This window comes from Ochlerotatus camptorhynchus, unplaced genomic scaffold, assembly GCF_037179485.1.
Source record: "Ochlerotatus camptorhynchus isolate MF236.1 unplaced genomic scaffold, CSIRO-AGI_Acam_v1.1 ptg000406l, whole genome shotgun sequence".
NCBI classification, from domain to species: domain Eukaryota; kingdom Metazoa; phylum Arthropoda; class Insecta; order Diptera; family Culicidae; genus Ochlerotatus; species Ochlerotatus camptorhynchus.
Genome location: NW_027040892.1, coordinates 370949 through 385995, shown reverse-complemented (window position 1 = coordinate 385995; position 15047 = coordinate 370949). Strand labels below are relative to the sequence as shown.

The window sequence follows — 15047 nt, the reverse complement described above, 5'->3', positions numbered from 1 at the left end:
CAGGTAGCGTATTCGGGTCAAATGGAGTGAATTAACTGTACGTATCTGGAACTTGTTGGTTTTTGTATGACAAGTGTAACTGTATATATATATGGACGTACGTTCCTTGGCGGTGAATACATTTATGAACTTAATTGTAAAAAACGAACGTTCATGCAATATACTTAAATGTGAAAATTATATAATAGGAATTCTGTGCAAATAAATAATTAATAAATAATTAAATGGAAAAGCGTACTTGTTACAATCTACGGTCCATAAAATATCAAAAAAAAAAAAAATGTTTGGACGATTGTCTACGCGGGGGAGGGGTCTGTCAAAAACCTCTTTAAATCGGTCTACGTGGATTATGAACAGCCCCCTAATTGAAGGGGCTTAAAATCTGGTAGGCTCAGATTCTGTGATGGATGTGTTTTCCCTAATACATATTTCATTTCCGCACAGCTATCATCCCAAGAACATCCAGGAAAAAATTCCACAGCATTGTTCTAAACTGGCTTCCAAGCTTCCAACCCATTGTTCCACAAATGCCTGATAGAACAGTTAACTAAAGGGTAAGAGCTTATATCCAAGACATATCATTCTAGAGGCTGCTGGCACAGAACTGCTGCTGGGCTCGATTCCCAGTATTGACTAGCAATTTTTCGGGTTGGAATTTTTCTCGACTAGACATAGAGTATGATTCCTGCAGAATTATACCTATACAAAAATGGTAAGCCTGTACCATTTTTGTATTGGTATAATTCTGCAGGAATCATACTCTATGTCTAGTCGAGAAAAATTCCAACCCGAAAAATTGCTAGTCAATACTGGGAATCGCCTTATAGCGCATTCCTTTATTATTCAGCTCCAACCTGGATCGGGTATCAAGATTGGGTCTGCTTGTTTTCTGGCAAATGTCAGTTTGGTCGTTTGTTTTTAAAACCTACCTCAGGTTGTTGAGGTTGGCACTGACAAAACATTCGGTTCCAACCCCGATACTAAACGAATTCACTTTTAGAAAGCTCTCAGCAAAAACTCGTTTCCAACCATATTTATCTACTATCGACCAATACAATTAAAACATCGCAAGCAGTGGCAGCAGAATCCATCTGGTTTTTATCGAAAAGATTTCCATCTGATCAGTGAGCCATTTTCCACCAATTACATTTCGGTTACAATTCCAATTACTTTCAACTTGTCACCCACTGAAGCCCAGCCGGGACCCCACGGCAGAGATACCAGCTCAGTCAAATATTTGCTCTGCTTCAAATTAATCCTCCCGCCCAAACGACGACAGCGACGACAACGACGACAGCCCCTTACTGTCTCGAGTAGGTGCCTAAATACCAACGACAAGGCATCTGTAGGAGGATAAGCAGCGCTTGACACGACGAAGTAAAGTAGTACTACTTACCGAAATTCACGATCGGTGACGGCTACGAAAATTGATTGCCATTTATCTAATTCGTCTGAGCTTTCCGAGCTGGAACGGCCATTCTGTGCAAGTCGGAAAGAGAATCGAAAATTCGAAATAGATGAGTTTTAAATTCGAATACTGTTACAACTCAGGAGAAGTAGGTAGTAATTGAAAACAAATTGTGTCAGAGTGATTGTGATTTAAATGGAGTAATTTATAAGGAAAATGTCCCCCGTACCTGTTCTCCTCCGCATCTCCGGCTGAGCCAGCCGATGAACTTGAGCTCGCCGATAATCGACACCAGGGCTCGGTTGGCGTCAAGCAGCGCTTTCTGGGTGCTTTTGCCGATGGCCGAGTGGAGGGCATTGAACCAGGTGGTCGCTTCCTGGGGATCGACGGCACGCAGGATGCACGAGTGGATTCCGTCCGGGGAGTGCAGCTCTATGCAGCGATTTTCTGCGGGAGAAAGAAGAAAAATGGTCTTTTGAAAAGGTTTTATAATTTGTTGAAAAACGGATGAAATGCTCGCCACCGACGAAGGACCCCGTGTTCACTGGGGGGTTTGGGTGGACATTTTCTAATTACGAACATCTCTCCGGGAAGGACTTAATTTATTAAAAGCTATTTCGCTGAATAGGGGCGATGGTGTAGCCGACCTTCCGGGCGCTGGGTTGTGACGCATCATCGGGAACCGGTTGGTGGGAGGTAGCAGGGGGATCGGGAGTGACAAATTCCAAGATTGGACTCATTCTTCCCTTCTTTCCTTTATCTCTCCGAAGTCATTTTAAAGTTGCTCTTGTCTGCCGGGGACATTAGGCGAAAGGCATTTCGAGGAATGAAGAAGGCTGCTGAAGATTAGCAGCAGTGGCGTGCTTAGGTTTGGAGGGAGAAGATAAATTCCTTGAACTGTCCATTGTTTTATGAGAGCTGTTCTGCATATCAAACTTTGGTTGAAGATGGAGTTCGTTATCTTTTTTGAAAAGGTGGTATGTTTATTGCAACAGTTCAACCGTTCGCGGGCAGAGCCAATATTGTAGTTTATATTGGTCCCATTATGGCTTATAAAGCACATTCTGTAACCGATCAAGTCTCATCGTTCTTCAGGTCCAGGAAATGTATGTAAAATCATGAAACAAAATCGTCAGCTGTTGCTGTTTTTGTTTTCAAGTTAAATTTTAAATTTTTAATTTGATCAATTAAGAAAACGTCCCGTTTGCTATGCGCTGCCATATTGAAGGGCAGCAGCACGTGTGTTGTGTGTTTGTGCAAGTGAGGTATACATTATCATAAAGGAGCATTGAATAGTAGGAATCAATGTCTGTTTTTATCATTTTCCATCACGCGCAAGGAATATCGTTTCAACCCAGTGTAGATGAATTGCGTTCGTTTTGAATATCTTCGCTGTGAAGTACAAGAAAAACGAACAAATGAGTTCATTATACATCAACGAATACGCGTTTGTTGATATTCACCACTGCTTGATTATCTAACCCAAAATTGTCAAAATCAGAAGCGATCCTCAAAAGCAAAATAATCAAATTAATTTTGGGCAAAATGATTTTTTTGAATATTGTCTATTCCAGATATTATCATTAATTTAGCACAAGGCAATAATTTTCCATCAATCTGTGTATAAAACCAACACAACACGTTCTACAGCGCTGAATTTGTTTACTATGAAAATAATCATTTTGCATTTAATCCTCAAAATCATCCCCACCAAGATGAAGATGAATATTTATATTGACAACAACACAAGCGATAATAAACTTCCAGCCACGAATGAACAAAAACAAGTGTTGACTTCGATACTCAGAGGTTGCCTTGATCAAGAGAATGTGTTTATGCTAAAATTCAAATTCATACAGGTAGTTGGTCTATCTGTCAAGGTTGTCTTCATTTTCAGTTAAGTTGAGTGTAGAAGGAATGATTTTTATCAGCACTGGTAGGAATCAATGGACTATGATGTGATAAATGAGAAGAATGGACTGAAAAAATAGATATGAGAAGTGAATAGTGCATAGTGCTGAGTTAGAAATTCGTGAGTATTGAGGAGTTAACCTCCCTTAGCTCAGTCGGTAAAGGCACAGCTACAAAGCAAGACCATGCTGGAGGTGGCTGGGTTCGATTCCCGGTCCAGTCTAGGAATTTTTCGGGTTGGAAAACTTCTCGACTTCCCTGGGCATAGAGTATGATTGTACTTGCCACACAATTATACTAATGCAAAAATGGTACAGGCATCGAAAGCTCTCAATTAATAACTGTGGAAGTGCATCTAGAACACTAAGTTGAGAACATGCAATAAGCTAATATGCTATACGCAATAAGCTTGAAATGCGAGGAAGAAGAAGAAGAAGAAGAAGAAGAAGAAGAAGAAGAAGAAGAAGAAGAAGAGGAGTTAAAAGTGATATCAATGGAGCTAGCGAAGAGAAGGATTCTTAGCAAAACCTAGACGATATTCTGAGCAATCCCTAGATGGAATACTGAGCAATCCCCAGATGGGATACTGAGCAATCCCTAGACGGGATTCTAAGCCATCCATAGACCAGATTCTAAGCATTCCCTAGACAGGATTCTCAGCACTACTCTGGCGAGATTCCGAGCAATCCCTAGACCGAAATCTGAGCAATCCCTAGACGAGATTCTGAGCAATCCCTAGACGGGATTCTGAGCAATCCCTAGACTCTGAGCAATCCTTAGAAGGGAATCAGAACACCTTTCAGCTGGAAATTCTGAGGAATCCCTACTCTGGATTCTCAGGAATCCCTAGGCAGGATTGATTCTGAGAAACCTCTAGCTTGACTTCTAATAAATTCTAGATGACCTTTTATTTGCAAATGATATTAAATTGGACAACTTGATCCACCGTGGGAGCCTGTGCCCACCGAATAAACTACCCACGCCTGTGTTCCAGGCCGATAAAAAGTGGGTAAAAAGATTAAATGTCAGCACACAGACCGGCACCGGCTCAGCAGCATCCCTTTCGATAGCTTCCGGGAAGCTTTTGCTGGTGGGCGTCATGCAAACGGAGCAGGACGAGAGTAATTTTCTACATTTCTGTCATGTTTGATCAAGGGGTACTAGCAGCCTGAGGGAGTGGGGGGATGAACTGTGACACTACGATGGTTCCCCGCGCTGCCATCGGGGTTGAGGGGGGTAGAGGGAATGCAGAGAAAATCCTTGGTCTGAGCTCATCTCACCGGACTGCGCACACGGCATTCAACCAGGGGAAGTGGGGGGAGAGCGTGTAATTACATGTTGGTTTTACGAGTTTGCAGGGACGTCGGCTGTAGGGCATGAAGGGGGAAGCCTTCCATTGGACATTGAATGCTTGAAGTTCCACAAGGCGGTCGGTAAAAGCAGGACGACACACAGCAGAAAACAAAGATGATTCAATCAAGCGCGAGAGATTTCAGAACTGCTGCTGCTATGCTGCAGGGCTATGAAATGACAAGGAAAAGTGGGAAAACCGTTTGCAATTCAACCTATTCCGACGATGCCCGAGGACAGCGGATAAGAGGTGTCTGCTGATGCGGAGTTTGTGTAAGATCAGTGCCAACAATGAAGCCATAAACTGCGAAGTCAGGGGATGATCTCACCTTCACTCAAATAATTAGCATTGGTGCAAAGAATGCGCATTGGAAAAAATTAAAATTCACGAAATTCCAACTTTGGATCAACGGACAGCGAAAAACCTTAATTATGCACAAATGAAATTAAAATGTCATGAAAATAAAATGAAATTTCACTAATTATAAGCAATTGAATTATGAAGATATGTCCCGTGCACGAGATCTGTCCATCCTTTTGTGTTTTCATCATTGTCGTCGTCTCGCGAAAGGTCGCGAGAGGCGTGAAACAGTTGTTTCTTTTTTATCTATCTGTGTCAGAGTCCGTCTGTGTGCTTCCTTAATTCATCACATTCATGGGACGACGACGACGATGGTGACGGTGGCAATGGCAGTGGACGGGAATTAGCAATTCAAATTGGATCCCGTCTGCAGGGCTTGGCTATAGTGATTATGCTGGGAGGGTTGAACAGGGAAAGCGGTTCTAGAGCTAGGCGCCGTTAGTGGAATTTTTTGATGTATTAGATTAAGAGTGTTTTAATGGAATTGGAGTTTAAGATTCCTGCTGCGTTTTTCCAAGATACTGAAAATTAAAAAAAGAATACTTGTTAAAAATATTAGGATTTGGACAACAGTATTTTTTTTATTTTTCAAAGATTTTATTTTCCAGTGCAGGAATAACAATTTTAGTTTTTACATATGTTTTAAGATTTTTTTTTCTACAATCCACTATTTAATCAATTAAAAAAATAAATACGGGAAGTCAACCCGTTGGGTCGATAGGTAGGGTCCAGGTGTGGAAGCTGCCTCCTTGGTGTCGGTAGCATTGGTACTCAGTATGGAAAACAAGATCGACGGAAAACAAATCAAGGAGAAAAAGTATGCAGACTTGCTTAAGTAGTCTGAGTCTTTACAACCCAGGAAGTTTCATCGGAATCCAAAAGAGTGCCGCCAACAAGTTTTCGAATTGGCGTGAAATTTGTCTAGCCATAAGCCATAAAAGGCTAGGACAAGAGTTAATACTCATGTCCGAACCGTCAGAGAAAAGTTAAGCATCACTTAACCTTTCTAGACTACATGCTACCAATGACCAATGACCAAACATTAATAACCTAAAATGGAACGGACAGTACAAGATGTCCACGTTTCATCCAATTATTGGATTCTAATGCATTGTTTTTGAATCTCCGATATTTTCTGAATCATCTTACCCCTTAAATACCGCACAATAGGCTTGGCCGCTTTGATATGTGTGGTGCATCTTCGATGTGAAACATATATCAAACAGACGAGACAAATTATCCAGAACTGGCTGAGTTGCTGTTTGATTAATGCTTTCGGATTGTGGCTCGGTGATCTTATTTAGCATTAAACGAGTAAATTGCAACTCGTTTAATACTATATAAGACTACCGAGCCACAATTCGAGAACACATATTCACAAGTTCAATCAAACACGTTCATGATGGTGTTAGATTAGATTAGGTTAGACTAGACTAGTTGTGCTTACGCGAGACTCAGAGAGCTTCTGAAATATCTGAAATCTGTACAATTCGAAAGAACTGCTCAAAATTAAAAGAAGGAAGCATTCCTATAAATCAAAAATATTGATTACACTAGCTTACAGCATATTTGAACTTTGTACGCTGGTGGTAATTTTCTATGTAAATTCGCGTACTGAATCCAAAAATGTAGTTAGTAGGATAAAAAAAAGTTTGTTGACTAAAATGCAAACATCTCCGGCTGTAATGAAGCTACAGTGTATATTAAAATTGAGCGTACAGCTGTCCGTACATTTTAGAAAAACAGTTATACGAGCTCAACTTAACAAGATAAATTTATAAATTTTTGGCTGCTGGCTCATCAACCGTTTATTGGTTATCTGTATAGTATTGGGCTTATTTGGATGAGTGCGTAAGAAGTTAGAGCTATTTTAGAAAAACTAGATTAGCTAAAAAATACAAATTTTGCTCATCTGTAGTCATAATAAAGATCATAAAAATACCGCTTATTTTACTAAAATCCGCCTACTACGAAAAAAGTTAAAAATCGACCGTTTATTGAAATTACTCAAATTTCATTACTCTGCCAAATAAAGTCCAACGCTATACTGATAAAGCAATAAATAGTTGTTCAACCACTAGCCAAGATTTCAAAAATCTATCTACTCACAGTCTTTCCAAAAAAAAAAATACTATAAGGTGTACGCTCATTTTTGAGATACTCTGTAAATCAATTATTTTAACACCAAATTGAAGGTAAGAAAAAATTCTTTTAATCACTTGGACATCATTTTTCAGTTCGATTTATGGTATTGTTGGCACAACCACTACGAAAAAAAAAAAAATATTCACCTTACTTAGGAACTTAGCTGAAATCCATTTTTGCTAGGAAATATGCAAAAGAAAAAAAAAAAACAATCCATTAATTTAACACAATACCACTAATCTAACTGAAATATGATATGCAGTTGATCGAGAACATTTTTTCGCCTTTAATTTGGCGTTAAAATAATTGATATAACATTATTACAGCTGAAGATATTTGTATTTTAGAAATATAGTTTTTAACTTTATCTAGAAAACTATCCTACTGAGATTGTTTTTGACTACATTTTTGAATTCAGCACACGGTTTTACATAAGGATCATTGTTACCGACGGGACAAATTAAACCCAAAGCACACCGCGGCTCGCGTCGGCTTAATCGAACCTCAAACCATTCCCAAAATCGTTTATCTATTTAAAATCGTTTTCGTATTTGGGATCATCATTTTGATTCCGCGGTTCGATGCTCCGATCAGTTCAATTGTAAATATGGTATAGTAAGCATACACATAGTATATAAGGAAAATTGAATTGAATAAAATCGAAGTTCTACGGTTAGTCTTCAAACTGCTGTTTGTTAGTACATACCGAAATTTCCCTGGTGAGCCAGTTAGACGATCCGTAGATTCCTCTTCAGACGCATAGGCTTTCTTAGCGAGGCAACTAGCAGAAGACGGTTCACTGGAAGTTCAGTATCATACGGAGCGAAGCTCTTTTCTTCCTTGCAGACGCATAGGCTTTCATTAGTAAAGCAACTAGCAGGAAGCGAGAAAGGCCGAGAATAGCCCGTACTGAGTTGGTCCGCTCACAACAGCAGTCGATTTCCGCCTAGTAATCTGTTTCGTTCGGTTGACAAAGTTTCGCGAATCCGCACCTTCGCGCGTAACAATCATAACGTTTGCATTTATAAAAATTGACAAGCATTGTCGATTTGTCATGGGTTTACCCGCACTGGCGAAACTACCCATGCAGCATCAATATTAGTAATCCATGAGTCAGCAGACAAAATTTGACAGCGCTATCAGTTCTTTGAACGGCACCTCATCGCGTCGAAAACGGACATCGTGCGGCACTTTTTGGACGCCGGATACGCCCGTTCCGGCATCTACATCATCTTGGCACTATTAGCCAACAATCAGAGCATCGAAAGAAAGCCCGGTTCCGGACGGCCGACGGCCCTGAGCGGCAAGAAGCTCCAAAGCATGTTGAAGAGGAAGACCGAGGGAAAAGTCGCTACATCGCTGCGTGCGCTTGGCCGGGAGGTCGGTGCAACCGACCAAACAGTGAAAAAGTACCTGGCGAACATGAACATACATGTCAGGAAGCGGAAGTCACGTCCACTGGTTTCGGAGCTGCAGGCAATGACGCAGCGGCAGCGGCTGAATAAGATGGTCAACTCGTTTTTCCCGGTGAATCGCGACGTGGCGGTGGTGATGGACGACGAGACCTATCTCACCCTGGATGGCAACGACTGGCAGGGCACTTCGTATTTTACTTCTCCCACGAAGGAAGTGAGCTCCGAAGTGAAGTTCATTTCACACACCAAGTTCCCCAAGAAGGTGCTACTGTGGCTGACAATCAGCGAGAAGGGGATGTCAAAGCCGCTCTTCTTTCGCTCCGGACTGGCCGTGAACGGGGAAATTTATATATAGTACGAAATGCCTGCCGTAAGTTGCGTCGTTCATCAAGAAATACCATAAGGGCGATCGTTGGAGGCGATGGAGGGAGTGGCTGAATATCGATGTGGTACCCAAGTCAGCCCAACGTCCCCCAGTTGCGTCCCATCGAGAATTTCTGGGTCAACCTGAAGCGTAAGATCTACTCTTTAGTTAGGCACTTTGTTGTGGCCATCTTATCAGCCTTGCCTGAAGTTCATAAGAAATGCTTAGGGATGCTTTTTGGAATTTTTTTTTTGAGCTTCAAGTTGCTAGGAGTACGCATCGGAACTTTTTGTAGCCTGAAGTTCCTCGTGTGCTTTCCATAGTGTAGTAGATAGAGTTAGTGTTGAATGAATAATGAGTAGAACCAAGTGAGCGTGAAGCGTGATAGTTCGTATGTAAACAGAATCTCATTGGTTAGAGAATTTTGATAGGTTAGCAGGTATAAATATGAAGTACCTAAGCTCGTTGAAGTCATTCTTGTAACGAATTTTGGAGGTGACGGACCACCAGCAGCAGCAGAAACAGCAGCAGCCGAAAGAACAGCAGCAGCAGCAATAGAAATAGAAACAGCCGCACCCGTGGGAGCTGCATCGCTAATTCGTGTTGTCGTGGTCGAGGCTGGAAACCTCGGTCCGGTCACGACACATAGCTTCTAAAGTAGCCAGCATGTTGTGTTAGAACTTTATATGCACTTTATGAAACTTGAAAGTGGGTTTTATCGTTGAATGCGGAACTTTTGGTTGCTTGGGAAAAAAGTTCTGTCGGAACTTTATTTGAACTTTATGGAACTTTAAAGTTCTTTCGGAACTTTATTTGAACATTATGGAAGTTGAAAGTCTTGTCGGAATTTTATCTGAACTTTATGGAACTTGGAAGTGAGTTTTATCTTGAATGCGGAACTTTTGGTTACTTCGGTAGTACAAATTAATTTCATGGCTACTGTGATAGCGATTTTGTATGGGATTGTAATTGTATAGCTTGATGGCCCTTTGAATATCGAGTTGTAGAGAGTTCACTGTTATTAGAAAACCACCTTATAACGTTGTTAAAAAACCGAGTTATGCCAAAAATGAAATCTATAAATCACGGAAAAGGCCTTAAAACGCAAAAATGAAGCACCTTTTGTACTGAGACACCGTTATAAATGATTAATTCGAACATCAAGATCAAACAGTACTTGCATATTTTATTTAACACTTCTTGAAATTCAACCTTACATAGAGAAAGAATGCCACTCCTAGAATAATAAACAAGTTTTAAAAAAATCGAGCATCCGGCATAATTTTGGAATTTCAATCTCCGAAAGTTTGTTTAAAAATAGTTTTCATTTCGGTGGCACTCTTGTTCCATCTGGCCCTATATTCCCCACCCCCTATATAATAATACGTAACGAAAAATCACCCTTTCCCCACATACGTTTATCACAATAGATTATTTTATATTTCTTTTTCAGTTTTAAAAATAATTGTTTCTGAACTTAACCGAATGAATAATTTCAACATTCTCATTCTCATCCATGCATTGTGCGTTTATTGCAAAAATATGGCGACCCCGACGTGACACTGAATCTATTTTCAGGTTCAACAGTCGCCCCCTTGCACGCTTACTAATAAGTTGTTTTATTTCCATTGCCCCTTTATCAACGTACCCAGGTATAACTGCTTCAACGAACAGGTAGACTCACTCTGACTCAATTTGTCTCTATCAACACACTCTGACTCAGACCTCGAGTTAGATGCATGGTGAATCAGAACGACTAAGCTCAATGACTGAGAGAGAGAAAGTCTGGTTAGATGAACACATTCTCAGCATTTGTCTGTTCTCCCGCTGAGTTGAGTCGGAATATTTTTGTTATTGCCTTTGTCCTATTCGTAGTGAGAGCCTGGTTGGAAAATGAACATTGTGAGTTGTATCTTTCAAATACTGGTACTGAGTTTTCATTGATGCGAAAATTTGCAACATTGCCTTTAACACAATATCTAAACACTGATAGAAGCTTAGAAACGCCAAAACACCAAAGACACCAACACCTAAACAAGATTAAAACGGTCTAGAATAACATTATAAACGCTCAATTGGTCTACAAATCTTATCAACAGCCCAAAAATGACAACTCTTATAATAATCATGACACGTTAAAATGGTCCTAAAAGAAACAAAAATGGTCAAAATACGTCAAAATGGCCTAGACTTTGCAAACTGGCTCTATAATGCCAAAATGACCTTGAAATTGATTATCCCTGCATAATTTTATAATCAGATTAGGATTGGGCGATCTTCAGAGAAAGATCAATCTTGACGGATCGATCTTATATTTGGCATTAGAATTGATCCATTGATTAAGTCGGTACCAAAGAATCGATCTTTTGATTTTTTTAATACGCTTGTTTTCGTTGGTACTCAAAAGAAATTATTCAGTCTTCACGAAACATAGACGGCGTTGAGCTTGAGTTTCAATTTCTTTAGTGTACGTTCATTGAACGTGCGTGTTACCTTTCGAACTCAGGTGTACTTTACACATCGAACGTGATACTATTATTATTATTATTATTTAGCTTTATTAAGGAGGCTTTCAGCCTTGGGCTGGTTCGCCTCCACTCGTGATACTTCGTACCTGCACGCAAGTGTGAACATTGAGGCTTGCTATGTTGCAACAGAGAGGGTAGACGAAATTGATGAACGCTTCTTGTAAGCCTTTAGCTTACACATCTTTCAGAGTAATAACAGACGAGAGGTGAACATGCCAGTCTGATACACTCAAAGTCCATGGTTCGAGCTTGAATTATTCCGTTTTATAATTATTTTTAATATCATTCATTCTTTCCAACGCCAACGCCTGTTTGTTGCACTTGAATACGAACGATGTTTTTAAACGCTAAAGCAAACGATTTGCGGACATAAACGTTGTTGAGGTGTGTGTACGGGAGATTGTTTATGTAATGCACATCAGTGAAGTTGGTAAAGTGTTGAGACTAGGATACTGATGCATGGTCAATATCATTTTCATTTTTTGATTTTGTTACTTAGGAATCCGATTTTGACCGACAAACGGGCGTGTTTTTAGAGGGTGCTTAAGAGTTACGAAGGGACTTTTCAATTAAAATTGGTTCCTTGCTATGAAAACAAGAATGACCGGTTAAAAACCGAATGCTTCATCATTTCTCAATAGTAATGGAGTAAAACGATGTGCAGAGGGAACAAAAAAGTGGGGAGGGGCCTTACATGACATGTATGGAACAATTTGAAAATATTGTGCACGACATATTTGAAACGTTCTCTATACTAAAAGTCAAAGTTTTTTTTTTATCCATTTAATTTATTTGTAAGGCTCAACTGTTAATTAAAACTCTACGGAGCCAAGAGTCAAGAGAATGAATAATTACAATTCATTTGAATTATTAAAACTAATCTGATCCGGTGCCCGAACGTGAAGAGCTGGGACGTAAGGTCTTCCTGGGCGGCGAACTATCATTGGCATACTTCTGTTGTTTCTGCTGTTGCTTCAGCAGCTTTGTATGCAGTTGAACGTGCTCAGTCCAGTTTCCAATCTTTTGCTGCTTTTGCGGTTGGTAGTGTAATACCGGTTGCTTCTGCTGCTGCTGGTTGTGTTGATTGTTCTGCTGTTTTCCGTGATCCAATTCAGCTTCCAGTGTTGTACCGATTTCTTCTTCTTCTTCTTCTTCCTCCAGCATCTCTATTTCCCAATCTAATGCCTGCTTCTCGACATTGTCTGACGAACTCGTTCCTGCGAGAACGGCAGCGAGTGTGTTTTTCCCGTCTTCTTTTTTTTCGACACCTGCTCCTGTGTCTCTTGTTATTTTTACGTTCCTCCTTCCGCAAGACTTTTTTTGATGTCCCTCTTGTCCACAAGCAAAGCATTTCAATTTATTTCCACTGTAGAAAATTCTTCGTCTTCTGCTAAGGAAGTAGAGCGCTGGTGGAATTTCTTTCTCCACATCCATGTAAATTCCGCGGACACCAGTGAACAAATCCAGTTGATATCCGGGTGGATGCTTTTCCCGCACACAGCGCTTAATCTTCCCAAATTTGATTAGTTCAGCAGCAAGATCACGATCGGATACCTCCGGCGGTAGGTCAAACACCCGTACGTACTGGATGTTACAACCCGCTACCGACATGCAAACCTCCACTTGTGTTCCATTAGAATAATGGAACGTTTGCCTTTCATCGTTACAAGAGAGGGCTTCCCTCATGCCTTCCTCGGACTTGTATTAAATGAATACCGTCCTCTCCTCAGCATTCTTATACGCCGTGTCCATTTTTCCCTGATCGCCGGTGAGGCCTTTCACGAAACGGACCATCTCCGGTAGAGTTGGCTGGGCAGCATTATTCGGGAATATGAAAGCAATGGTATTCGTGACGGCTACTACACTCGACATTTCACCGTACTGTATAGCTATCAAAAGCAACCGAAAAAAAAACAACGCAGTGATCGAACAAAACGTCTATCGGCAATGAGATCTAATCTTCCAAAAGTCAAAGTTCGTCCACTTATTTTTTCAAGGTTAGTAGAAAATTATTTATTGAATTATTTAATGAACCAAATTATCAAATTCATATAATTGTGAAGCACAACATTAAATAACCAGTGGGAGAGCTATTTATGGGATTTGTGGAAATTTACTCATAGCAGCTGATAGCTGATAGCACATGATAGCTTCACAATAACAGCCGCTTACGGGGTACTTACCAGCAAAAAGTTCCTTCCAATAATAGATATTTGAATAAAAATTAGTTTTCCGCTACTCTGAAAATGTATCGCGTTGGCGGATAGGAAAGCTGAATCCAAAAACTAGCGGCGGGTTGCTGCGCTTGAGTACGAACGATGTTTTTCAAACGCTGAAGCAAGCGATGTTCGAACGTAAACATTGCACTCATGCTGGGGTGCAAGTTCATTTGCCATAGTGCATGCGTGAACATAGAGTGAATGCTCTATCTGTGATGAGTAAAACCACATCCTCATTTTCACCAGGTCCGAGTGTTATTCCATCTGCTAAAAAAATGCTCCGATATCTTAAGTGCTCCGTTGTCCTTGCTCTTCAACCTGTCACTTCGTCAAATTTCCCACACTATGGAAACGCTCTTCTATGTTCCCTGTTTTCAAGAAAGGATACAAACGCAATGTGGAAAACTATCGTGGGATTACCATCAACTCCATTATAATTGGAGTTGAATCTAAGTTGTTTGAGTCGCTGATAAATGAGAGATTGTTTGCTTTCTGCATGTCAACATGGTTTCTTTCCTGGCCGCTCCGTGGAAACTAATCTCGTCAGCTTTACGTCGTTCTGTATGGAAAATATATGCAAGAAACTTCAAGTGGATGCCATCTACACTGATCTTAAAGCTGCGTTTGATAGAGTTGTGCACGACGTTCTGCTATCAAAGCTTGAAAAAATGGGATGTTCTGTTTCCTTCTGCAGCTGGCTTAGATCGTTTCTCGTGCAACGTGAAGTTACTGCATGCATTGGAAACTACTCATCGTACTGTTTCTCGAACACAGATCAGGAGTTCCACAGGGTAGCACTTTGGGACCACTGATCTTCTCTTTATTTGTGAACGATGCAACGTTTATTCTACTACGTGGAGGTAAATTGTTTTTTGCCGATGACTTGAAGATTTACCTAGTCGTTCGAGGCTATGCCGACTGAACTACAAAACCTTCTTGAAACATTTAATGATTGGTGTGAACGTAATTTTATGGTCCTGTGCGTCTCAAAGTGCTGCGTAATTAGTTTCCGTCGAACTAGGACTGCCGTTTTGTTTGATTATAACGTTGCTGGGACTGCAGTTCAACGTGTCGATCACGTTAAAGTCCTCTGTGCTCACATACACTCGCCTCTTCTCAACCACGATCGACTAAGCTAATCGTCAGCTTGGATTCATGTTCAAGATATCTAAGAAATTTCGTGATCCTCTGTGTTTTAAAGCCCTTTACTGTTCATTGGTACGCTCACTACTGGAATTCGGAAAATGGTTGAAGGCGAAACCTATAAGTACCTGGGGTTCCTGCAACTGAAAGGGATTCGCAATACAACGATCAAGAAGGAGCTGCAGGAAAAGTTCTTGTATCGA

The 15047-nt window shown here is 40.6% G+C and overlaps 1 protein-coding gene across 2 annotated transcripts in view; it reads right to left on the bottom strand.

Annotated features, from left to right (window-relative positions):
* Positions 1-15047, bottom strand: part of Syn1 (Syntrophin-like 1) — a 366892-nt gene that overhangs the window by 22364 nt on the left and 329481 nt on the right. For both annotated transcript variants that reach the window (XM_065233653.1, XM_065233654.1), the window contains exons 5-6: positions 1638-1855; positions 1397-1479 (exon numbers count right to left, since the gene is read on the bottom strand). In XM_065233653.1, the coding sequence (XP_065089725.1) occupies positions 1397-1479; positions 1638-1855 (301 nt within the window). The remainder of the gene's footprint in view (positions 1-1396; positions 1480-1637; positions 1856-15047) is intronic.